The sequence below is a fragment of the Myzus persicae genome, unplaced genomic scaffold (assembly GCF_001856785.1).
Source record: "Myzus persicae strain clone G006 unplaced genomic scaffold, MPER_G0061.0, whole genome shotgun sequence".
NCBI classification, from domain to species: domain Eukaryota; kingdom Metazoa; phylum Arthropoda; class Insecta; order Hemiptera; family Aphididae; genus Myzus; species Myzus persicae.
Window position 1 is genome coordinate 136052 of NW_019103547.1, and position 27198 is coordinate 163249.

General features: G+C 27.4%; 3 protein-coding genes and 1 long non-coding RNA gene across 7 annotated transcripts; 1 reads left to right on the plus strand and 3 right to left on the minus strand.

The window, feature by feature from the left end:
- Positions 1-695: 695 nt before the first annotated feature.
- LOC111034724 (40S ribosomal protein S24) lies at positions 696-3087 on the minus strand. Its single transcript, XM_022316060.1, has 5 exons — positions 2959-3087; positions 2233-2307; positions 1037-1246; positions 863-979; positions 696-801 (listed from the first exon to the last, which is right to left on the minus strand). Exons 1-5 carry the CDS (start codon positions 2959-2961, stop codon positions 799-801), a joined length of 408 nt encoding a protein of 135 aa, XP_022171752.1. The 5' UTR covers positions 2962-3087; the 3' UTR covers positions 696-798.
- A 549-nt stretch (positions 3088-3636) lies between these two features.
- LOC111034725 lies at positions 3637-4978 on the minus strand. Its single transcript, XR_002604576.1, has 3 exons — positions 4541-4978; positions 4253-4467; positions 3637-4179 (listed from the first exon to the last, which is right to left on the minus strand). It is a non-coding gene; the product is annotated as an uncharacterized LOC111034725 (long non-coding RNA).
- Positions 4979-7834: 2856 nt separating this feature from the next.
- On the plus strand, positions 7835-10691 carry LOC111034734 (transcription factor TFIIIB component B'' homolog). Its single transcript, XM_022316072.1, has 3 exons — positions 7835-8109; positions 8927-9503; positions 9727-10691. Exons 2-3 carry the CDS (start codon positions 8937-8939, stop codon positions 10558-10560), a joined length of 1401 nt encoding a protein of 466 aa, XP_022171764.1. The 5' UTR covers positions 7835-8109; positions 8927-8936; the 3' UTR covers positions 10561-10691.
- A 2449-nt stretch (positions 10692-13140) lies between these two features.
- LOC111034719 (tubulin polyglutamylase TTLL4-like) lies at positions 13141-26802 on the minus strand. 4 transcript variants are annotated; one of them, XM_022316053.1, is made up of 19 exons: positions 26105-26802; positions 23263-23666; positions 22860-23080; positions 22362-22792; positions 22256-22290; positions 22072-22182; positions 21881-21985; positions 21693-21803; positions 21170-21438; positions 20899-21106; positions 20714-20840; positions 20391-20610; positions 20198-20323; positions 19971-20099; positions 19825-19910; positions 19630-19751; positions 19457-19533; positions 15390-15487; positions 13141-14801 (listed from the first exon to the last, which is right to left on the minus strand). In XM_022316053.1, exons 2-19 carry the CDS (start codon positions 23615-23617, stop codon positions 14660-14662), a joined length of 2973 nt encoding a protein of 990 aa, XP_022171745.1. In that variant the 5' UTR covers positions 23618-23666; positions 26105-26802; the 3' UTR covers positions 13141-14659. The 4 variants fall into 4 exon arrangements, with proteins under 4 accessions (XP_022171745.1, XP_022171746.1, XP_022171744.1 ...); XM_022316054.1 differs by having other exon boundaries at positions 13141-14335; positions 25972-26802; XM_022316052.1 differs by having other exon boundaries at positions 25972-26802.
- Positions 26803-27198: the final 396 nt, after the last annotated feature.

The following is a 27198-nucleotide window of genomic DNA, read 5'->3' on the forward strand; positions in this document are numbered from 1 at the left end:
TAGGGGAGAGGGGTTGATTAAATCATTTTTAATAATAATATATTTATATTAGTGAATTTGTACTGGCATATGGCAAATAGCTCAAATGACGTATTATTGGACATTTAAACAGTTAGTTTTCATCCAAGTAATCCCAAAAAATGTCAGTTGAAACCAGGTATTGTGGTTGGATCAATTCAAATTAAGCTCATACTAAGTAGTAACCAATCATAGACATGAATAATTTATTTATGTCTGTTATCAATAGAAACCATAAACCACTATGTATTAATAATATATAACTACAAAATACAATTTTTAGTACTTGTGACATATGTATGACACATATAATTAATAACATAAAGTTATCTGTAAAGAAATTAATAGAAACCAATATTCCACTTACCATTCACAAGTGTATACATCATATTTTTCTTATATATAAAGATAATTTAAATTTATTCATAAAATATTATATGAAAATAAACTTAATATTAACGGTTTATAAGACTTTTGGAGTACTTTTCAATTAAGGAAATTTCCCCCCAGTCTAGTGCTAATTATTTATTATTTCATTTTAAGGAGCTGTCTGACACACCTGCTACACAACAGATGTAATTATTGATAACCTATAGGTAAAGAAAGGACACATTGAAACAAAATATGATTTCGATAAAAATATTTCAAAAAAAAGGTAGATATAAATTAACTCAGAATTATGGAAGAAGTCCAACAATTTAATTAAAGAAGTGTTTTATTTACATTCACAAGCATATTGATAGCCCTGCAAAGTTCATTCATACACCTCTAACGATCATTTTACTGAAAAAAAAAATAAAAAAATGTAATAATTGAAACATGGCAAAATTACTTATTACAGTACCTTCTTTCCAGAGGTGGCCCCAACTTTAGTCTTTTTGGTACCTCGCACCTTCTTCATCCTGTTTTTCCTTTCCTTTCTTTGTTTTCGGGTTTGAGTTTTCTTTTCGAAAAGTCCGTGCTAAATAAATAATTTGATTAGTAAATATTAATAAAATTGCTATAAAACTGTTATTACCCTTTGAAGCCTATATTTGGGTTCAAACTTTTTGGCGTGATCTAATGTGTCATAGATAAGAGCAAAACCTGTCGATTTTCCACCTCCAAAACATGTTTGGAAACCAAAGACAAATACAACATCTGGCAAAACTTTGAACATTTTCGCTAATTTTTCACGAATATCAGTTTTTTTAGGAGAAGGTTTTCCTGGATGCATGACATCAACAACCTAAATAAATAAAATATTGTTTAAAATTAATTCTAACTAAGTAAAAGATAAAATAATAACTTTTAATACAACACCAATAATTCTGGTGTTAATAAATTTTGAATACAATTTGGATTTGGAGGATTGCACACAACTGGTTTATAGAGAAAAATAAAACTACAAGTGTTTCATATTACTGGCCTGAGTTTTGCTCTAATCATACAGTATTTTAATTTACTATGGTCTATTTTCAATCTTTTGACAGCAAGCGAGTTTAGAGCTAGGTGTAATAAAATGCAACCATAACAGGTTAAAACAAACAGACTTGAGTTTTATACTGATAATCATTTAAAAACAATACAGTTAGATGAGTTCAGTTAAACAAGCTTTGGATCCTTTGAGCCAAATTGTAAATTTGTTATTCTTAACATGAGAAAATTCCCACTTAAAACGTAGAACATGTTTTTAAGTTTCGATGGAAAGAAATAGTTTTATATTTATTTTGTAATTTGAAGGAGTAAAAATAGTCTAAAAATTTAGCTCCAAAAATGGTAGTTACTATTAATAACAGAACACTCTCATTAGATATATTGCATAACCACGTTCTAAAGTTGAAAAGGTTAGGTTATAATTTATACATTCATCAAAGTTAATATTTTTGAATTTAGACAGATATTTATGGATTGGATTTTAGATATAAGAAACTGAATATTATGCTGGTGATAAGAACATTATTGCTGATGCTAAATCTATAGAATTATCAAAAATACATATTTTATAGTAAGTTATAGTTAGTGTTGATGGTATTTTTGTTCACCATTTTGGAAGATTAACGTAAGTTTAATTAGACAATACACGGCATCGTTAATTGATAGTTGAATTAATTTTGTAATTTGTATTCATAAAATTAAACTATGTATGTAAAATAGAATTTTAGATTTCTTGGCCATTGTATATTTATTGAAAATTGAATTTAAGAGTTGTTGAACCATAAATTATTTACTCACCATTTGTTTTCTGCATAGCAGTCGGTTGGTCATGAACTTGCGGGTCCGAATTGTAGCAGTAGAGGTATTGGCAACCTAAAAAAAAATTAAACAAAATTTGTTTACTGTATTCTTGCTAGGTATATCAGTTTAAAATAAACCTTCTAAAATAATAGTAATAAAGTACTATGTAAACGATTTTGTTCAATCATCTGTGTTTTTTTTCACATCCGTTTAGTCTGGCACATTTTAAATTGTACATAATGTATAATATATTTGACACAAAAATCAAACCATTATTGGCTTCACATATACACTATTTTCTAATATTAGGGCCATAATACTAAACATTGGTAGACTATATTTATTTAATGTTTAAATAAAATAACTTGAATAACATAAATTTAATGAATGCAGTATTTTTTAAGTCTCTAAAATATTCTGAACATCTAGAACATTAATTTTGTAGGTGCATCATTGAAAATTTCAAATACTATGATGAAGCCTAAGCTGTTCGATGTCTAGAATCATTTACTAATTCGATATCAGATTAAAAGAACATTTTTCAAGTTAACCAATGGGCCGACATATAAATAAATACAAGTCTGTGTAAAAGATGATATTTTTCGATTAAGGTTTTTCGAGAGATATTTACTAAAAAGTGTTAAATGAACCTCGTCTTTAACGTTTTGGGCAATTAAAATGTCAAATTCTTAAGATTAAAATGGATAAAAATCAAACGCTCACCATTTTGGCTGTTGTAAATCCGTATTCCGTAAGTTATAGCAAAACAAACTACATCGGTCACCGAATGTGAAAGAAAGATGCTATACTGCTATAGCGTAATCGTTTACTACTTCTGACCGGTGGCAATGGTACCGAACATCATGACCATAATCTTAACAAATAAATTGGATGTCTATAATCATAGCCGTTGGCTACACTGTCGATTTAAGATAGTACCACTGAATAACCAGAAGCGACACAATATACACTGGATAGAGCTTTAGGCTTTAGCGTATATCACGGGTAATCCGTGTTTGAAGCGCACCTGTAATATGTTCATGCCCGAAGTACTTATTTCTCATGCGCAGTGATGACTTCGGGCACGAACAGCTACGTTTCAAGATTTTAAACCATAGCTCTATCCAGAATTCCAGACGTGTATAATATGATCTAAGGGTATAATAGACCATGATTAAAGATATACAGGGTTGCACATCGTGTACTGATAAGGTGTAATACGAAAGACTATCGTGATAATTAATGTGTAGCGCCCCAAGCGTATATATTCCATATTATAATCACAGAACAATTCATATTTCTGATTTCATAGTTCAATGTTCATACTTCATATTATTATCAAAATAAGCAGTAAATATATTTACTAAATATTATAGTATGCTCTTTCAAATAAATGTAAAGCACTTAACTATACGCTTAAAAGTTATAAGTATTTATTATATCTTTATATGCCAATTAACAAAAAATAAGTGAACAATAACATAGTAATATTGGATTAGAAACATAAGTAATATAAAGATGATTAAAAAAACTGTATAAACATAAACTCTAGGTTTAAACAAGAATTTTAACATTTAACTAATTTAGACAATTTTTTTGATTTTCTAGATAAGTGTACTGTTTCATTCTCTTTGTAATGTAATACGAAAAAATGTTAGTTAAAATCTCAACTTTATGTATAGAACAATAAAATTGAAGCTCAAACTTATTATTAAAGAACTCATTATAAGTGAGTTCAAGAACATGATTTGAGTTAGCATGTTTTTAAAAACAAGTTTTAGATATCTTAGAATTATAAACAAATTGTTATCGGGATGTGTAAGATATCCTTTACTTTTTGCTTGAACTAAAGCAGTATCTTGACCTACTGACGTATTTAATTTCTTTAAGTCTTCAATGCAAATTAAGCATATAGTTTTGTTAACTAAACGCTTTCCTATGTATCTATTAAATATATTTATACAAATATTATTATATAATAATTTATAAAAGAAATTTAGAGGTTAGAAGTTATTACTCGGCCAAAAAAATAGACTACACAATCAAATACTGTTGAATCTGCATAATCATGGTCTAACAAAACATCATCCGAGTCCCAACATCCATCTTCAATAATTACATCAATTTTTTTTTTAATTCTTCAATTTTTAGTTCTCTGAGAAATATTTTCTGGATCGCTAGTAATATATTTTAAATCTTGCATTGATATTATATCAATTATTAGTGACATACCTGAAAGATAGATAATATCATATTAATTTTAAAATACTTCATATTTATATAAAAATAAAATAAATATTTGAACCTTCAAGTATACTGCAATTTCCAGACTTTGGAGGTTTGATTGCTGAATATACCGAGAGCATACAAAACAGCTGTAAAATAGTAGGTACAATAGAGCGGTCATTAGGTGCCGATACTTGTCTAAGAATTCCAAAAAACTTCTCTCAAAAATAAACAATTCATTTTTAGAAAATAGCAATAACAATTTGTATACATATTAGTTTATAGTTTGTTTAATATTAAATACATCTTATATTATTATTACCTCCAAACTGTCTTGATCAACTTTAGCCGTTAAGTTAAGACATAATCAAAATTACATTTGTCTAAAATATAGTTACAAATCTAAAGTGGACTTTAATGTTATCTTTAAGTATCACATGTTGTCTGTTAAAAAATCTTTTGTCTCAATCAATTTATTTTCTAAATTATTTTCCCAATCATCTAACCATACTATTGCTTGAAGTAATATCTAGAATAAATCATAATACATTTATAAAAGTTAAGCATGTTAATATGAATAAATAATACACATAGTAATACTTTTGCTAAATCATAATTAAATTATTAAGATTTTTAGATCCATCATCCAACACAAAAATAAAACAACACTTAACTTCTCAGGAAGGAGTAAATAAACAATTATCTTTTAATTTTATTATATGCAAACGCCATTTGAATAAAAAATACATTGCTCATATTATAAATAATACTTCCATTTCTACTTACACAGGCATGGACCACAGACACAACACAAATAAAAAAATCCCTAAATCTTTGCTATTTTTTTTATTCCTTCCTTTGGATAATCTTCTGTTTAACACATCAAATATATTGTTTAACATATAAGTAAATTGTATGGTTTCATCAGAATCATTGAAACATGGGAAATTTTACTGTTTATAAAATCCCATTCCTAAAGCCATTGATCTACTAAATATCTAAAAATATTTAAAATTGAAGTAACATTTTACCTATTGTTTTTGTTTTATTAGTACTAATTGTACTTGTGCTGCATATTTAACTTTCATCTTTGAAAGATTGTTAACTAAAGAGGTGTTTTGTTAATTTAGGACATACTTTTGTAAGAGAATTACATTCTATTTTGAAAATACTAAAATAATGTTCCCATCTAATTGGAGGTAATGATGGGTTTATCTAAAATAAATATTTATATGTATGATTAAAAATATTTACAAAGTAATTTGTTTTAAAATTTAGATAAAATGGAACAAATCTACTTTTCCAACCCACTCACGATTTTCAAATTTTTTTTATTCAAAAGACTTGGTTTTTTATGCTTAAAACGATGGTGTAATTTTTTTTCCCGGAAACTATTATTTTAGAAGTTATGGCCTTCCAAAGTTTGCGATTTGATGTTTATGCGCATAGTTTACACGCGAAGGACTATTTTTGTTATTTTTTTGTACTTACGAATTCTAACATGTTTAAAACGATGGTGCAATAATAATTTATTCCCCGATTTGCTATGCAAGTATGCAACTCCTCCCCATGTGGGTCACAGGATTAAGAAAATTGCATTTTTGTTGCACCGAGTCACCGAGCTGGGTCACTCGCTCGGACAATTAAAAACGAAAATATACCCGGATTTGCTGTGCAAAACCACCTTGGGTAGGTCTCGGAATTAAACAAAGTTGTTAAAAAGCAATTATCTTCGCAGGTAGATGACCGACTAATGGTTACATTATTTTTGACTTTTGTTATTCTAATATTATATAAGTACCTATATAGCATATTATGATATCGTTAATTACTTTAAGGCTATTTAATGATCAAATTATAAATAAGTAAACTAGTAAATATAATGACATATTTTTATATTTAATATAATTAAGCCACCGAACGCAACATTTGTTCATGAAATAACGGTCGTTTTAATTTTATAAATTATTTAGTACTGTAATATTGTTGTGGTTGTTTTAAGCGTTACAACAGTTTACTGGTTTATACATAAAATGAGTGAATTAAGTTTATTACAAATATTTAAATTGTTTAACTGTAATACAACTGGCGTACTCAATGAAGATGTTCAGACATTACTTCAAAATTGGAATTAAATTCCTAAAGAAGGAGTTTACTTATATCCAAGAGGGGGGCAAGAGGGCATAAATTGAAGCTGAGTCCCACAAATTCGACCATAGATGGATATAATTATTATATACCAATCATTGTGTTATTCACATTTTCACAATATTACTTACCCAAAACTGACTATAGGTCCCAAAACTTGTTAAAATACGTAAAAAAAAAATTGTTATAGGAGCTGCGCTTGGAAGTCAAGTAGCGTTGCACGCATGCGTATAAACGTAAAATCGTAAACTTTGGAAGGCTATAACTTCTAAAATAATAGTTTCCGGGGGAAAAAAAAATACACCATCGTTTTAAATATAAAAAACAAATCTTTTGAAAAAATTTTTTTTGAAAATCGTGGGGGGGTTGGTAAAGTAGACTTTAGCCAACAATTTTACCGGGAAATCATATTTATTTTGTTTTAATGTTTGAAGTTCAACTAATCTATGGACTATGATTGATACAATACGCACTCATTTTGCAACCAACCTTGGTTAGGTGCTAACTCACATTTTAAAAATGTTCTTTTCGTGTGATAAATTATAGCGCTCTTAGAAATAAATACAGGGTGATTCACCAAGCATGTTCACCCCCATTTTTCCTTTATAATAATGAATTTATTAAAATTTTGATTTTTGGAATTTTTAAACATACTCAAAGACCAATTTTCAAATTCTTGAATTATTTGTACAACCTGAAGTGTTCTATGGTGATACAAACTTCTATTTTTCAAATAAGAACCCCCTATTTTACTGCAAATTAATTTGGTTATTTTTTTTTGAAAATTTTGATGTACCGGTAATCGGAAAAAAATCCCCGGAAAAAAAATCCCCAAAGCAACTATTTATAAAATTACATAATTATAATAATATACCTAATTAGTAATTAGTATATTACAGTATATTACTTAAAAAAAAAATAAAAATAATAATAAATAATATAATATTAGTTAGTTAATTAAGTCAGATTCGGTTCAGTCGGTTCGTTTTCTTATATTGTTAGACACAGCTGTCAAAAAGTCTCCAATGCTTAATTTATCTTCACTTTGTCTTATAACTAACTCTTTCAAGCGGATGTCCATAGTAATAGTTAACAAAATAATGAGAACCACTGTTTACGGACAAATCAACCACTAGAAGCGCTGCAGACAACCACCACCATAGACCTATCAGGTCTATGACCGCCATTTTTCATGAAAGCAATTTCAGTATCTTTAACCATGTTTTATGGTGAATGGTAATATCTATTATCTACCCATTCATTGGTTCTTTGGTTATAATATTATCTAATATCTATATACATCAACATGGCATGCTCTCAGCTGCAGCCTGCAGCTATAATAAATAATATTTATAATAATATATCATGTGACATGTATTCAGTATTGTAATGATTGTTCCATCTGCGGACTGCGATTTGTTACAAGCGTTTTACTGTTTTAGCGTTTTAGACGTTTCGGATTGTCCATGTGTCAAATGTCAATGATTTATTCGAATTTGAGTAAGTGACTTTTTCTATACAATTTTATGGAATCGAGTAGAATGTAACTAGTATTTCTTATTTTGTTTTTAATTATTTACCCTCAACACGTTTTTTTTATTTTCTTCAGAAGCGACTCCAAAAACATTAGGTATAATGTACAAACATTCTATTAAAATAATTATTTAACTAATAGGTTTTAATATGTGTTTAAGTATTAAAAAGTAATTCTTAAAAAGTAAAAAATATGAGATATCCTCGTAAAGAACCTAGCAAAAGAATTATGAAAGTTTTATTTAGTGTATACCTATACATTATTCAAATTTAAATATCAGTTTTGATAAAAATTGTACTGCATTCTATTGTGTTAAATTAGAAGTCAATAACCACATTTTAGGTTATTTTTTGTTTTTATTAATAAACCTGGATTGAGTTTAGAAGCTTTTAGTCCCTGTTTAATTTGAATTTGACTGCCCAAATTGAGTTTGTTAGATATTTCTTCAAAGAAACTTGTTTCAAAATAAAATAAGAGTGGGAATTGCCAATTGGATTAGATAATAATATTATTAAAATTATGTATGAAGTAAAAGTAGGTAACTACAATTTGGTTATAACCAAAAGCTTTGGTCGAAAGAAAAATATGTTATTTACTTAAACATATATTATTTAATGACCGTGTTAGTATGTAGTTGGTGTAAGCTAGTATAGAGGATGTTATTATTTTTGTGATTACAAAGTTGTTTTGAAGATTAAAAAATGTGTATTTTATTTTAGTACCCAGTTTGTTTTAAGAATGCAAAATTAACACAAAATTAATTGTTACAAATTTTTTTTTTAGTTGTCACAAAATGTCTACACCAAATACAAAGTCAGTCCTCAATAGGCATTTTCCATTTGCTAAGAAAAAACCGAATATACCTTCTAAACTATCAGATAAAGTTGATACAAAGATAAATAAACAAAAATTGATTGAAGACAAAAGTTTCCCCATTGTTAAAACCACTGAGTCAAATCGATGTGATGTTCTAACGGAAAATAATGAAAAGGCTAAACCTGTTCAAGAAAAACTGTGTTGTAATGAAATTCCTAAAAATACTATACCAGCAACCTTTAAAACAGTTTTGTCTCAAAATGATGATTCAGAAATTTTACCAAAAAAAAACAAGTCTATTTCTCGGAAATCATCTAATGTATCAGAGGTTAGTTTAGGAGAGATCAAAAAACCTAAAGAGAACTATCAACGTTGGAATATTCCTTTCTCAAGCAAATTTAAAGGCAAAGAATTTGATAAAACACTATTGACTATGCAAGATCTAATATATTATAATCCAGTGACCAATCCTATAATCAAAGAACCTAAAGTGGAACACAAAGAAGAAGATGATCCAGATAATGATTTGTTGTCTATAGATTCCGTAAGAAAAATTGTAAATATAATTAAAATTTAAAATTAATTAGGTAATGTTGAGTCAAACTGTTCGAAAGTTAGATGATTGGCTACAATATGACACATATAACATAAAAGTATTTTATTTCTTAACATAATTTTTTCTTTACAAGTAATAAATCAATAAGTAAAAACTACAAGTCAATACAAATGTATAACCCAATTTTAAATTTAAATTTTATGTTTTACAGGAACAAAAGCCAACAGTTCTTAATAACTGTATAACTCCGTGTATCAAAGTAGGTATTGATGGCAAAATTATAATTGATCAAGAAACATTAACTTTAAATGAGACTGGTCTTGAAGAAAAACGTGAAGAATTAGCTAAATCTAAAGTTATTGAAGAATCTGCATACCATTCAAGGAGCTATTCTTATAAACGCAAAAAGGAAGCTTCTAGACAGTGGTCCAAAGATGAAACTCTTAAATTTTATAAATGTTTGATGAATTTTGGTACTGACTTTTCTATGATTCAGCAATATTGTCCTAATCGAACACGAGCTCAAATCAAGCGAAAATATAAAACAGAAGAAAAAAAAAATCTTCAACTTGTGAATGGTGCACTAACTAACACAACACACTTTGATAGTGCTAGCATTGAAGATATGCTTGAAAATGATAAAATCGAAGAAAAACTTGATAAATGTGCAGATTCAGAAGCCAACAATAAAAACATTGATCGTAGACGTCATCAAAATATAAAACGGTCAGATTGTAGTAAAATAAGCATGTGTGCCTATATGTTGGAAGAAGAAATTGTAATTAAGAATAAAAGAAAATGTCCTACTGAAATAATTTCAGCTAAGAAATTGAAAAAAGAGCTAGTCAATATACCAAGTGTAAAGAACAAGAAAAAAAACCACACACTGTCACACACAAGCTCTGAAGTGGATACAAATAAAGAATTCTTAAAACATGATATTAATGAAAATAATGATGAGAAACCTAAAGTTCGAACATTACAAGATTTTCATGAAGAATATCAGGAATGTATTACTAAATACGAAGAATCAAATAGCGAATAAAAACAAAAATATTTAAAACATTGTTGATTTTGTTACATTATGTAAATTACGTTGTTCACTAAAACTGATATTGTTACAGGGCTTATTATAATACTATTTTTAATACAATAAATGTTTTTTTTTATTTTAGATTCATAGAATTATATTTATAATTTAATGCATTGGTCCAAAAGTGGCATGCACTAATTTGTGCTGTCTGTTGTAGTGTAAAAAAAAATATTCCCACATTTGCCTGTAGAGCCTAGAGGTGTCATATAATTATAAAAATAATAACTTAAAAACTGAAATATTTTTACACATTCATTAGATGATTGCTCTATTGAATATATCATATAACCTGAGTACCTGTATGTACATTTCAAAATGCTTTAATAACATACTTTAAAATTTAAATTTAAAAAAAACCCATTTGGGGGTTTGGATAATCTGATTTGTAAAAATTTAATAATTGAGATTCATGATATATGCGTGATGCCTCTGATTTATTTATGCATAAGCATGACAAATTAAATTTAATTCCATAACATTAAACAATTTTTCTTTTAGAAGAATCTGTTGAATTCAGTACCTTTTATATTAAAGTATATTTGTCTATTAACGAATCAAAAGATAAAATTATTATTTAGGCCACAAGCACCTTGAAATCTCTTTTTATATTTTAATTAAAAACTAATGATCATTTTAATATTGTAAGTTTAAACACACATTTTGTGGTAAACACATACTATCGGTAGAAACCTAAAAGTATCTTTTTGTATTCATATAATCATATATATTGATAATTAACATCCTACTTAGCTTATTATAGGCCTATTAATAATAATTTTTTTTTTCAAGTTCTGTTTACAAACCAATCCTTACTATTTGATCCATAAACTAAAATACTTGTTTTCTTTGGAAAAAATGCTCAGGAACTGATTTTGAGTTATCATTGTAAAATATCTACCTCTTAAGTAGTGGACCCTTAATCTGCGACCACAGTCCTAAATTGGACTGTGGACCACATTTTTCTTACACTTAATAATATGCTCGTTATATAATATATACGTTTCTTAGGTTTGTTTAAACGCGGAAATGAATAAAAAAAATTTTCCTGTGTGTGCTGTTCGGTCAAACACCACCTATTAGGAACCACTACTCTAAAGCATTCTTTACACTAAATGATTCAAATTGGTACTAAATACTAATTTGCATTTTGCATAAAGGCTGAATTCTCGTGCCACCAGTGTTTAAGATTAATATACAACACAAAAATAAATAAGTTTTATTGCATAACTATTCTTTAATATTTTTTGTTACAATATAAGTTACAAAAGAAAATCATTACAGGTTCATATTCTGTTCGCAGCACCATGTTTAATATAAATATAGGTAGTTAATATTGTGTCTTGCCCGACTTGGGACCGTTCTTACAATATCAACTTTTAAGTTTTAACCGTGATTAAAACATTTTTTGTAAAATCGGCCCAGTGTTGTTTAACGCTAACCGGCTGATAACAGATTTTATAATCGGTATAATTCTGTTAGTTAAGACGTGCCCATTAACTTTAACTGGACATTGTAAGAACAGCCCTCAACCTTACAACAGTTACAACTACAAAATAATGGTAATAATATCAGTGTTGATAGTGTCATACAACACATATATTTTTAAAGAAAATTCAAACGTTACATTGTGTTGAATAACTAATGAAATTGGCGGTTTCAAATTTTTTATAAGTAACGGAATTAGAAGAGTTGATTTGTAAATGTTTCAATGAAATATTATGCCTTAATAAATTGTTGAAATTATACAAGCACAAATCAATTTATTGAAATTGAAATTATTTGAACACTACTTATGCATAAAATAATAGGTAAATAAACAATTTTTTTTTTATTGAACTTAAGCCCAGCGACTAAGGCCATTAGCTGTTGTAGGGGTTATGAACTGTGGTAGAGGTAAGGTTGGTACGGTAGGTCATTTTTACGATTGTTACGGTAGGTAGCAAACATGTGTATGTGTGGCAAGATTTTTAACTACTATAAACCCCGGGTGGTCACCCATCTGGGAGCACCTAGCTGTGGCAGTTACCCCCAGTCGCGGAATGCATCCAACGCGCCACGCCAAGCCACCAGAGCAAATTTAAAAATCTTCTTATTTGATATAAATTAATCCTTACTTACACTTTTTCATTAATTAGTTTATTAAAAAGATAAAAATGTACAACATAAAATAAAGTCACAATTCACAAAATCTACATCAAATAAAATGTTGAATCTAATATTAATAAAACTAAATAAATGTAATATTGTCTTCAAATGTAGTTACAATTTGTATAACCTTTAATACGAGTACTCAGAACAACATTTATAAAATATTATATATATACATGAACACATATTTAAATTCAATCAAGTATAACAAAAAATGAATAATTTTCTACTTAAGTATACCAATTTATTATACAAATTAAAAAGTAACAGCAGTTTTAAAATAAAATATTTAAAGAATACATTACATCAATTTGTTTTTCGTCAATTAGCAACATCTGCAACTGTATGGCCAAATTTAATTTAAAACAATAACCTTATTCACTCATGAATAGGCACAAATAATAGGGGGATAATGGGACTAATTGTTTTTTTTTTTTAGTAAAAATGTTAGGCTTCCTTGAAATGGACTTCTGCCAATGTTCATGATTAATTTTGAAAACTTTGTTGAGTGGTTAAATAACAATGGTTCCGCATAGTAATTTGTAATTTAATTATTCTTAAATTTTGAAATTTTGTGTCTGCTTTTGTAATAAGCAATAATATGATACAATATTTAATTTTAAGATTAAATTAGTACAGTCAAAAATAGTAAAAATTTAATTGGTTTAATACAAAATACAAATTGAAATGCGTATACTAAAGGCATGTGGCAGTGATTTATTCACATAATATAATAGTAATGACATATTATGTGAGTTAGATTTTACAAATTCTATGGAAGCATGTTTGATGACAGTATTTTTTTTTTTATTGTATTAATTTACTGTAGTCATTTTAATTTTTAATAAAAAATATTTATTTATAAAACATGTATATTGAGTTGAAAATCTTGTATTAAAATTATTAATTTTGATGGATTAAACATAATTTTAATCCTATCTTGCTTTAACCTTTGATTTAAGATTGAATATGGTTACAACAAAATAATTGGTATTAAAAACCAACATTTCACATAATTTAAAAAACCTTCCATTAACAATAGTTTAACTCTTTTTCTTAACCAAATAAAATGTAACTAACATTTCTATCTATCTTTGAAGACATCTGCTTTTTAAGAGGTTTCACACTAGTACCACATAATTAGTTGTTTGTTGTGTGGTTACGAAATTATATGGATAAATGGTTTCAAGTGGGAAAGAACCCATAATGCCACAGGTATAAATATAAGCCAAATTTTCAACACAAAAAGATAATAGTAAGAATCTGATAAAACTATACTCTGTTCCTAAAGAGAAGACACAATATTTTGTGCACATCGAATAACAGTTGACGCGATACAGACCCTTACTAGCCCTATCCACAAGACTTTAACTTAGTACCTGCAATGGTTTGTGACTCGGCAGGTGTCACTGGCGGCACTGATGTTTACACATGCCGGGCGGGTATTAAGTGAGAGATGCTCGTTGCCATACAATAACTGGTCGCCACCTCATGTCTTCTCTTTTGGAACAGAGATTAAGGTGGTAAATTCCCGAGTTCTTATCCGTATGAAACAGCTTTTAACAAACAATTTGGAGTCCTCAAAAAATAAAATAAAAATTGTTTAGCCTTATCACAGAATATAAAATATACAAGCTTATTTTTAACAACCCCTCAACTAATAGGAATGTAAAAAATATTATTTACAATACTTCAATATTAAAGTCCAAAATGTAAGTAAAATTTTGCTCCCTATTTTAAGGAATATATATAAATTATCACAATTTATTATTTTTGGTTTAATTTAACTAAAAAATTAATTAATATGTGTTTTTAGCCAAGTCCAAAAGCCATGAACAAAACCATACAAACGCAATCGGTTTGATGTTATTGCATGCTTAGTGTTCATTAACATGGTTATATATCAGGAAACCATTGGATGACTGGTTGCTGATGTAGAATCATCATCAAACGGAAAATCATCACTAATCCAATCTCCTTCGTCAGACATTGTTATAGATGTATACACCATATGACGACGTTCAGCAGCAGACATTGAAAAATGACTGATAGACAAATATAAAAAAAAAAACACATAGGTCAGTGTCTGAACACTTCACCGGTATATCAAAAATACAAACACACAGTAACACAATATATTTTTTTTTTTAAACCAGTAAACATGCTCTTGTAGAAAATTAATCAATCAATTAATAAGAAGTAGCAAGCCATTAATTAGTAAATACAAACTAATTATGATATATTTTTATATATACATTAGAAAAAGATGAAGTAATTAACAGATAATAGTTGGTAAAATAATTTCTAGTTTTAAATTAATATTCTCATTCCTCAAAACTACATAAAAACAACAGTTTTAATTATAGAGTAATCACAAATCAAAATCCATTTGCAAGATAGGCATTTTATCCATATATTTATAAGAGACTCCAGTGTGATAAAAACAGTTTATAGAAAGTCTAGAACTTCACAAAAGCCAAAATATGAACATGAAAGGTGTATGTAAATCAAATAAGCAATAAAAAATAAACGATTAAATAAAATTGTACGGTATTAATTATATTTAAGAACATAATATTTATAAAAACTAAAATAATATATATTTAAGTGTACATGATCAGTTATCAGATTACCTGATGACCGCTTGATGATGATCACTTAATTTATCACCACCTGATTTTTCCAACATTTTTTCAACTTCCATTTGTGTATTTTGGTGGATGTCGCAAGTCTAATAGATAAAAAGAAAGTACATAAAAAACTAATATTTAAGCAAAATATTAACTAAAACAATGAATACATAAAGGGTAATGGCATGATAAACTTGGTACAACACCAACCCATAGGTAAATTTTATTCACAATAATTGATCTTTCTTAATTAAGGTAACATTTCATGTTTTTAATTAAGTCACAACAGTTCTAAAATGGAATAACTTTTGAGAAATGAGAGTTTTTTTATTTTTATTTATCAAATCTATGAAAATATGTAATAATTTTAGGTTATTATAAGATACATAATAAATTTATTATTTAATTTTATTTTTAAATACTCATCAGTTGTTGATAATCTGGTTAGTTCAGAAGTTACAAAATAAATATATGTTGTCAATCATATATTGTTATAATAACCAATTTAGTAAGTTTTTATTAAGTATTAATTTTATAATTTATATTTTTTGAATCGTAAAACTTGAATAACCTGTCAAGTATTTTGATTTTTGAATAATATATGGCTTTGATACAACTTTTTTGTTAGTAAAAATAAAAAGTATCAAAATACTATCTTCAGTGAATAAATATATATTTTATTCACTAATGGCATACAGAAAAAATGTGTTGTAACAACACTAAAGGGTTGAACTAATTATAAAAAAATAACGATTTATTATAACAATATTGAAATAGTTTTGGATTGATATTAATTCTATTATCTCATTACACATTACTTAATGTGTATTATTTGAATATTATTAGTTACGTGATTCATTACCTAATCATACTCAGTCAATTATTGTGATATTGAAAATAAAATAATAATAATAATTAAATATTTAAGATCAATTTGATTGCGAAGACTTGTTTATCCAATACCCCTTAAACATAAATTAATCAACCTATAACACTAAAATCAACTAACCTAATATCTAAACTAACAAAACTAAAATTATATTTATGAATGATTTTAGAGTCCAAAAATTATTTTAACTTCTTAGAAATTACAATGTTTTAAAGCATAATATGTTATATTATATCATGTTACTAATAATGTCAATAGTTAAGAAAAATAAAAAACCAGTTATATTTATTTGTTTTTGCCCACTGATCTTGTCTAACCCAAATTTATTTTAAAAATAACCATTATATATTATTAAAAACTTAAGACTTAAATTAATCCATCCATAAACATAATTTTGGTATATAAAACATTAAAAAAATTACAGCATTTAAACACATTGTTATAGCTAAAGTATATGATAATTGACACACATTATAAACATGTACTTAAAATAATACTGAGAAAGTTTTGATTGAATTATAACTACTAATATCCTGAACTTTATAAATTATTTAATATAATTAATTAGAATACTACTTATTTCTACAGGGTACAACCAAAGATTAAAACTGTAATATTTTATTTTACCTAATTTAAATCTAATGTGTCACACAATTTAATACAATATGATTTATCAACTGTCTCCAAAAGCTAAAAACAATGTTTTCTTTGTAATAAAACAATAAAAATAAATAACTATTACTTAGAACACTTAGTTCTGTTTTTTAGTAGGAACTTTTCTCCTTAAATATAAATTGACACAAAAATCATATGTTATGTTAAGTTAATAATAGTAATGTATTTATAAAACATTTATATTATTAATTACATCAGATATCAGATATTTTTCATAAATAATGATTTATACATTCATTATTAATATTGTTTATTCTTCTAAAGAAGTCTAAATATCTGGGTTATACCATGATTACTGTAACCCACAACACTTAAGACACTGACCCATAACAAATAATATCTATTTCAATAAAGAAGTAAAAACAATATATTTCTAATCAAATATGAAAAAACTTAAAATGGAACGCAACAGTAACCATTTTTTTCTAATTTTCATTTATAGGCTATACTAGGTTCATAATTACTTCACAGTGATTAAAACACTTAAATTCACATGCTAAGAAAACTCCAAATAAAAATACCACCCACTTACAAAATTTAACATTTTTATAGGCGAAATACACATTTCTGAAGCACCACATAATTGGCTCCTTAATAATTATTAAAAGCATAAAGAATTAATCAATTAAATACTTGTTAACTTGTAACATAACAAGTGGGAAATTTAATTAATTGTAAACCAATATTTTAAAAAAAATATTTAATGTTGAAAATGTTTAAGTACTGATTTTGATAATAATTATAATATAATATAACATTGTAGGGTATAATATAACATTGTTTTAAACAAAATGAGCTATTTGTATTAATTAATTTTATTTATAAGAAAAATATACAATCTGTATAAAATAAAGGATCTAGTTGGTATTTTAGGGAATATTTAGACAGTACCAGTTTATTCAATTTAAGTTTGTCATACAGTAACGGCAAGTTGGAATATTGAATTTTAAGTTAATAATAATGATAAATTATGGGTCTAATGTTAGGTAAAATTAGTTTAACCCACCATCCATATCACTAATAGAAAAACAAATTATTAACAGTAAGATATCCTAGGAAATAGGAGGCAACTGCTAATGCCGTTTGCTCAGAATAGTTTTTGGTATACAATAAATTATCAATAAATTGAAATGTACCATATCTATTAGTTATTTACCTAATAAACAAGTACATTTGAAACCTACTATACAACTAACTTAACTTCCCCAGTATTTTCTTGTTAAAAATAATACCACAATACAACACAAACCATCTCTCGTAGTTCATATCATTAATTAATTTGCTTAAAACTTAGAATATAGTAGATATTAGAAGTTGCATAAAAATATATACTATATTTATATTTTTTAAATGCATAGTAATAGATTTGTACATCAAGTTCTAAGATCTAATTAGATCAGAGAAAAGTTTATTGTGTCATGCACATGTATACGTAGTGGTTATATTTCCATTTGAGTGGCGAAGCGTTTATTTTGGTTAGTGAAATGATGACTGTATCACATAATGATCACAATACAGTAATAAACTTATATGTAAAGTTATTTTTCTTTAAGATAGTATAAAAGAGAGAATGGTGGAAAAAACCATTTTTCATTATAACCCTTTGTGATTAGCGAGGATAAAGAGTATATTTTATATGTCGGTCAATGCCATTCAGAAATTGTTGAAGTAGATTTGTTATTTATTGTTTGATTATTATTTTCCTAATTCAAATTTCCGTTACAATTTAGGCTTGTTTAACTGTAGCCTAATTAGTTGGCATGGCGCTAGATTATAATTGCAGTCAGAAGGTAGGGTGACACACAGATAAGCAGGGTTAATAATATACATTATAGTAACTAGTTAATACTTGTTTTTGAAGATTGGAGATTTGTTAGTGTTTAAATACTAACTCTTAAAGTTGGTACAAATCAAATTAAAATCAAAAATTTTGAAAAAGTCTAGAACATAACAAGAATATAAGAGGCAGCCACATAAAAAGTAATTTCATTGTTACATTTTACATTATATTTTACAATTTATTCATACACATAATTTTAGGTTTTAAATTTATTTATTTTGTAAGACCAAATATTTTTATCAGAAACCATTAGTCATAATTTAACTATTTTTATGAAACTATCCACCACTATTTTAAAAGTATGATAATTTTAGTTTTATATAGTATTTTGATACGGTTTACTCATTTTTTTTCTAACATCCCATGGCAAACATTTTCATGAAAATAAAACTTGTGAACTTGGTATGATTTATGAAATTAAAACTACATCTTCATACTATAAACTAACACAACATTAATTAGTGTGCGTAATTAATGTGCGTTAAATTTTAAAGTAGTCATAATTGTAAAGACCTATTGCATCTTTAATTTAAAGGCAAGTGAACAGATAAATTAAAAACATTATACATAAGCACTTTTAAAATCATTTGCATGACTCATAAAGTGTTAAAATACATTTTCTCGTATAAATACTTATATTTATATCTTAATAATTGAATATGTTACTTTTGATTGTTCTTCGTCAATGTCTGGCACTTCCAGGTGAATTTTCAGCTGACATAACTTTTCAAGCACAGCAATACCTTGAAAATAAAATAATTATTGTATACTTTATATACTTAACATTAACATTAATTAAGATGTATATATAACATACAATTTTTAAAAATAGTTCTTACCTTCGTCTCTGTTGCTGCTGTATTTACATTCCCAAGCATCAAAAAGCATATTATAATATCTAGAACCTTCAAAGTATTGATGATATTTAAAAGATGAAGTGGTTGGAAATACTTTTTGAAACCTAAAATCATACAAAACTCAGAAGTATACAGTTATAAATGTAGAAAAAAATAATGTAAAAATTAAATACATACGAGCCAATTTGTGTAAGTTCATCTTCATAAATGATTAGATGCCGAACATCATCTGGCAATAGATCATCTAATATGCTATCAATATACTAGAAAAAATTAAGTTTATAATTAATTGATACTTTAAACAGTAATTAATAATTTAGTACTTCTATTCTGGATTCAGCATTTGTATAATATTCTTGTTTTTCTTTTTCTTTAGCAGATAAATTAAATGTATATAATCTCTTATCATAGCATAGTGGTGATTTGACTCCTAACATCTTGAGTAAAGTATTCTATACAAATTTTGAATTAAGTAAAAAAATGTAATGTTGGTTGATTAAAGAAATTAAAAGAAACATATTTGTACAAGCTATTATAATTAATAACTCACGTGTGTACTTTGAGACATTTTGTTTGGGATATGATAGCCAACCATATTCATTAGGTCTTTGACTAATGGTCCCTTGACAGCCAAGTCAAGCGGAGAAGATGAATGCAATGAAGGCGATATATTGACCTAATATTGAATATAGAACCATTCAATAATTTATCATTCAATTTTACAAATGTGTAATTTTAATTACCTCTAATATCCAAGGTTTAAGATATTCATCAAACAAAACATCTATTCCAAATAATTCGTATGCGTTGTATCTATTACTCAGATTTGAACGACACATTTGACTCATTGGTGATTCACCACTTATAACAGTTTTTACAACCAGATCTTCTAAGCTCTCCCACAATTTTTTAACGTCAACATTGCGTTCTTTTTCCATATATGTCCATAGTGATTTTAATGTCCTAAGTTATTTTAATTGATAAATAATGATGAAATAATATATCATTTAAAATACAAATCCCAACATTAAATATAAAATAAATATACTAAATCCAATATATTTACCATTTATGACCTTGACATGCATCAGCATCTTCATTTTGAGTATACTGACTACTAAGTCTGTTAATACTGTAGTTGGTCAAATGCATATATCGATCACATAGAGTAGTAAGATCAGATGAATACTTAACTGAAACATTAAAAATAAATAAGTGATAGTTTCGATCATAGAATAACAATTATTATACCAGAAGCAAATCGCACAAGGCCATTATCATATAAATAAAGACGAAGTGGATTGATTGAAGTGATGAGTATATACAGTCTTAAGTCAAATTTGGTGTCATTGATTAGATATGGATTATCTATGTACCTTTGTACAACCAAAGGTACTTTCTTTGGTATTTGACTCCATTTAGATATAACACGAATTCCAGTTCCTCTAGCAGATGCTGGCTATAAATAATATAAATTTAAGATATTAATTTAATCATTATGTTAAAGAACAATAAAAATTACCGGTTTAACAATCCATTTATCTTCATCATTTTTTTCCCAAACTTGTCGTAAAATTCTAGCTTCTTGAGGTAGTATATATGATGTGGGTATAAAGCCAAAATTTTCTTTACCATATTTTAACATTAATCGATGCAAGTTCTTCCACAGCCTATCTTTGCGACCAATTTGAAAAGTACCCGGAAAATGGTTAAGTTTTTGCTGTTCCCGAAGTGTTTTGAAACACAGAGATTTCATATGTTTACCCCAAGTTCCAACCCAATCATTAGATTCTTAAAAAATTATAACAAGAAAAACAAAAATTAATTATTATTATTAACATTTATATTAAAAAAAGGAAAAAAGTAAAGGACACAGACTAGGTAACATCATTAATTCATTAGGTAGAGGAACTACACCATATTAAGCATCAACTGGGAAATAGGAGCTGTAACACCACAGTGATTTTGTATTGAAATACTATTTTGATTAGATTGAATAGTTATGACAAAAGGATCAGTTGTATTTATAACCGAACTATGCTCACTTCTAACAAGTTTAAAACCACTATTTTGAATAGTTCGACGTACAACAATTGGAGTTATAGAACTTAGTTTCCACTTTAATAACTTTTGCAAAGATAATGGAAATGATTCACCTGTAATAATAATTGTTGAAGAATTAGAATTAATTTTTATTTGTGAGTATTAAATAAAAAGATGATAAATCAAATACCTTTAATATCATGAGAAGAAAATCTTATGTAAGGTGGCATATTAGAAAATAAACTAGGGCGTAATGCTGAATGATATTCAAAATTATCAATTTGTATTTGAGTACCTGTAATATTTTTGTATTGAAAATTATCATTATACAAGTATTCCATTTATTTTTATTATTCAATTTGCATTTGAAACTTATAATACCTGAAAACAAATGGTCAAAAGCTAATTTATTTGGTTCATCAGTCATAGTATCTTGTTCTATACTCTTATTAAGGATTTGCACTATTGGAGATTCTAAGCTTTTTTGAATATCTATTATAAAAACAGTATATAAATTAAAATAAACAAATACGTAGTATTATGGCGAGTTTCAATTAGTATTTACTTTCAGATGTTAAGTCCAAGTGTGAATCATGTGAACTGAAATAAAATAATTCAATAATTGGATTTTAAAAACAAATACTCAATTTTTTAATTAATTGTATTCTTACTTAACAGGAAACACAGATGTGTTGTTTATAGTATCAGTTCGCCTTCTAGTGTTAAGAGCTAATGTTTTACTATTTTTATCAGAAAATATTGATTTTTCTTTTTCGTAGATATCACTATGAAGTATTAATTCTGGTTTTGGACTTGTTTGTTCATGAATTAGTTTATCTTCTTTAGTAATCATCAATGATTCTTTTACTTTAGATGTATCTTTAACATGTTTCATTGATTTAAATATTTCTTTTGATTCTACAGGCATAAATGTAGCTATTCGTACATGGTTGGCAATTGTTTTTTGATTTGGAATGTCCATGAGATCTTTATTCTTTGAATTTGTATTATTCAAATGACCATTTATGGTTAAAGATGAGCATCCTATCTTTTGCATACAATTTGTAGAAATAAGAGGTTTAGGTGGAACCGTTGGTAATATCTAAAATATTATTAAATATAATTTAAAATACAAATAGATAAAAAAATATTTATACTGACACACTTACTTTCCGCTGGCGATGAACAGGGGGTTGTCTTATGTGCACATCATACTTTTTAATCGGTGTATAATTAAATGGATCAATATTTTTGTACTCCTCTTGATCCTCGCAGTTCTCATTTTCTTCCCATTGTCTTAGATTATTATGATATTGAAAAACATCATTGCGTCTATCATTGTGTTCTTTTTCATACATAGATTGTGTTGCATAGTCTTTCTTTTTGTTTCCTAAAAAAAAATTAGGTTTTTTACTATGTTGAGGTATTGTCTATTTAATTCATTTTAAAAATGTAATCTTTTCTGTTTTTAAGATTACAATCCATTTGGCAGATTATTAACCATTAACCAACAAATCAATTTTAAATAATAATTTTTTAATTAACTAATTAAAAACCACTTATCCTACTTACCTAATGAATGAGGAGATCTAGATAATGCATTTGAGTAATTTAAATTCTCCAATGTAGGATCAGTATCCAAAATAGGATAAGGATTTAATTTTAGCAGTCTTTCTGAACTATGGTCCATTATTTGATGCGAGTTGGTACGAATAGTTTGTAACCGATCCATAGGACACCACCGTTCTTTAATCCCATCTGATGAAAATGCGTTATGTTCTTGATGGGTATCAAGTGGTCGGGATCTCTTAATTCTATTCATATGTACATTGCATACGGGACAAAAACAATTTTCTGGTACAATTCCGTCATGCTCAGAATTATTGATCATCTCTTTGGTTAATAATGAGTATGATTTATTGTTCATTTTCTACTAACTTGTAATGGTATTATTACAAAATAACTTTTGAATTTGCCTGTAAAAATAAAAACATATTTTAAAAATTAAAAAAAAACATAATACAAATATATAAGGCCACAGAATTATATTATGATTCCGGTTATAATTCTATACCATTTAACACCACCATATAAATACATTTATTTGAAAATATGTTATTGATAGAGGAGTGTAAGTTAAGATATATTTAAGATAAATGAGGTCAGTAGTTAGATAGTGGCATGTGTATAGTATACTTGGCACAATGTTAGGATACTTTGACATATAGAAGAACTCTACTCTGCTATCATTTATAGAATGACATTAAAAAGAAGCTATAGTTCAAATTATTTAAAAGGAAAATATCCTCTGCAATTCGTTAAAATATTTGACAAAAAATAATTATAGAACTGTTGTATTTAATCCTATTAAATACTCAGTAAAAAACAAATTAATATAAATACAATTCAATTGAAAAACATTAATATCTTTAAATTATTAAATTTAACAAAACATCATACCTAATATACTTGTATATACTCAATAATGATACTCAATATAAATAGAAGTTTAAACAAATTGAATGATCATAATTTAAAAAAAACGTATATATTCAAACTAGTCTTTTAGAAACAATCTATCAATTTTAGAATCTTTTATTTAATTTGTATTATTAATATACTTTTATACATATAGCTATGTAGGCAAGAAGCATCACCTCCAGAGTAGGGTAGTTAGGTATAGTTATACTATATAGTATATAAGATGTTCTTTAAAGTTTAAGGTTTCTAACCTTTAAAACTGAATTACTATGTTCAAAATTAATTATTTTTTTAAAATTTCAATTGAGAAAAAAAAGCCATTAATAATTATAAAAATTGAAAACATTCTTATGATCTATACTTTAAGTATACAGTATTTTTTTTGAATTAGTTACGCAGATTTGAAGTTAAGCTCAAAAAAAAAAGCTTTTGGAAAAAAATAATATGTTCCTTGGACTCATATTTAAAAAATAAAACTGATTTAGTCAAATCCTTTTAATGTTTACTTAACTTAAGTTTATTTTACTTAAAAATAAACTTTGTTTTGGTTTAGTAATTTAACTTAACTTTTAATAATTGATAATTAGTTGTACTTTAGCAATGCTTTATTATGAGTTGTTAATTTTTTTTCAAAACACAAATTCACTCCTCACAATGTTATTTATTATACACATTAACATGGTACATGTGCGCCCATGATATATTTATAAAAATAGTTTTGGGGCGAAGTTAGATTTAATTAAGTATAAGAATAAATGAGAAAGGATCCCTCATTTGTATTAATCAGATACTAGTGTGTAGTACACCAAGGGTAGGTGAATAATAATATTTGATAATTATTTATTATACAGTCAAAATTGGTTAACTCAAACTCTTTTTAACACTAAACAGTCAATACTTCAAACTTTTTCCTGATCCCTAGATTTTCCTATTATTTTACAAACTTTTTGGTCGGCCTGATAGTATTATATTAATTAGAAGCATTATCTATCTACTTTTGAAGATTTTAAAATTCGCTAATAAACAAACAAAAATAAACGTTAATGTAAATTACTAGTACAACCTTTGTGTAAAGTGTGACAATTATACAATATTAAAACGTTGACTATAGCTCATTCATATGCTACTCAATAACATTAATATTGATTTATACTAGAATTTAAATTAAACATTGAGTAGTCACCACCATGCCATCATAAAAACATAATCTCAACTTAAAAAGTAAAAACTGTTTGGGTAGTTAATAAATGTTATTAGATATTCTAAAAAAATACTTAGGTATCCTCTCAGAATATTACCTATAAGGTTAAAACTTATAAGCCTATAAGTTACAAATAATGATATCTAGGAACTGATTAAAGAATAGAAACTCAAAATAAATGTTATTTTAGTGAAAAACAAGATTCAACATAGTTTAATCTGAATGATTTTCTGATATGAAAAGATTATAAAAGCAATTTTTTTTTAAATTATACTAAAATTTAATTGCATGTTTAACAACTGAATAAAATATAGCCGCTTTGATATAGAAACAAATAATTATATAAAACCAAAATATATTAACTGAAACAAGTTTTTATTTACAAGTCCATGTATAGATTTTATAGGCACAAATTCTAAACTGACAATTTATATGAAAAATGAATTGATGAAAATAATATACTATAAAGTATAACGCCGTATACAATTGTATGCAAGTAATAATAATACGGTAAAAAATAAAAAATACAATCGGAATTGAACGGTACTAAATAAAAATTCAATTGGAATTAGACGGAGAAGCGTATGAAGAAAACTCACCGTGAATACGATGACGATAATAATATGTAATTATAATATTAACTATATTATAACGAAGACGACGAGTGCGGAGGTTGACGATGACCACGACGGTAGACACGAGTTATAGCTGAGCGGAGCAGTTAATATATACCTATAGTAGTTATTTTATTATTATGGTCACGACGCCCGCCAAACAGGAGACATTTCAAACGATGGGTGAACGGTGGTCGGCAATCGATTCGAACGTGGTCGGAGACGGCGAAAAACGTCGAATGTAATAATATACCGTAGTGAGTGATAAGTTGGCAATCTCCCTGAGTGATCGCAATCCGTAATGATGAATTAACAATATTATAAAATTATACGCGCAAAACGCATTCGGCAACTCCCTCCCATGGACGGCCTCGGGGAGAGGAAAAAAAACGTTGGCGACGTCGTTCACTGCTCACGTGCGAACTGTGACCGACGAGCGCTACCCAGTACCCGCTGGCCACCGACTAGTAACTAATAAGTAAACACTGTGCGGCGAGCGCTGGCCACTGAGGCAGTGAGGCACCAGTTTGCTTGGGCTGTGGCCCGCGGGCTGCGAGCAGCGCGAGTTACACTGTGGTTACACCGGGTTACACCTATGGTAGCGACCGCTGACTAGCGGACTTGTAGACGAACTGACGAGTGGCGACCGCGAGACGACCGGGTGGTATACGACGTCGTCGTCCGAAAATTGGTTAGTCGCGGGGTGGTGTAGAATTTTTTTGTCCGTTATTCTCGGATTATATTGTCGACAACACTAGTCTATCATTATTAACATTTGAAATATATGTTTAAGACGGTCGTGCCTCGTGCAAACTAGTCGTAACTCGTAATTCGCATTTCGAAGGCGTTGTTGTTCGCGAAGTGTGTTCTTGACAACATTTACACGAGGGGTTTGCCGATACGAAGAAAACTTTTGTCCATCCATTATTATTATTATTACTATTACTTAACTGACGTATTCTTATTAAGACTGATACAATGCGCTCGCAGAAAAAAACTATATTTTCGTGAGGTTATCGGTGTGAACATAGATACGACAATGCGGCGCTGAATTGTAATCTTGGGAGCACCGGGCACGTTGACGTTACGTAATAATTAAATAATATAATATTCATCAAACGACAATCATCATTCACATTTCATTATTTCAAGTCACCGCCGTCGTTGCCGTGCTCAATGTCCAATGCACATAATATAACTAACATGGCAATA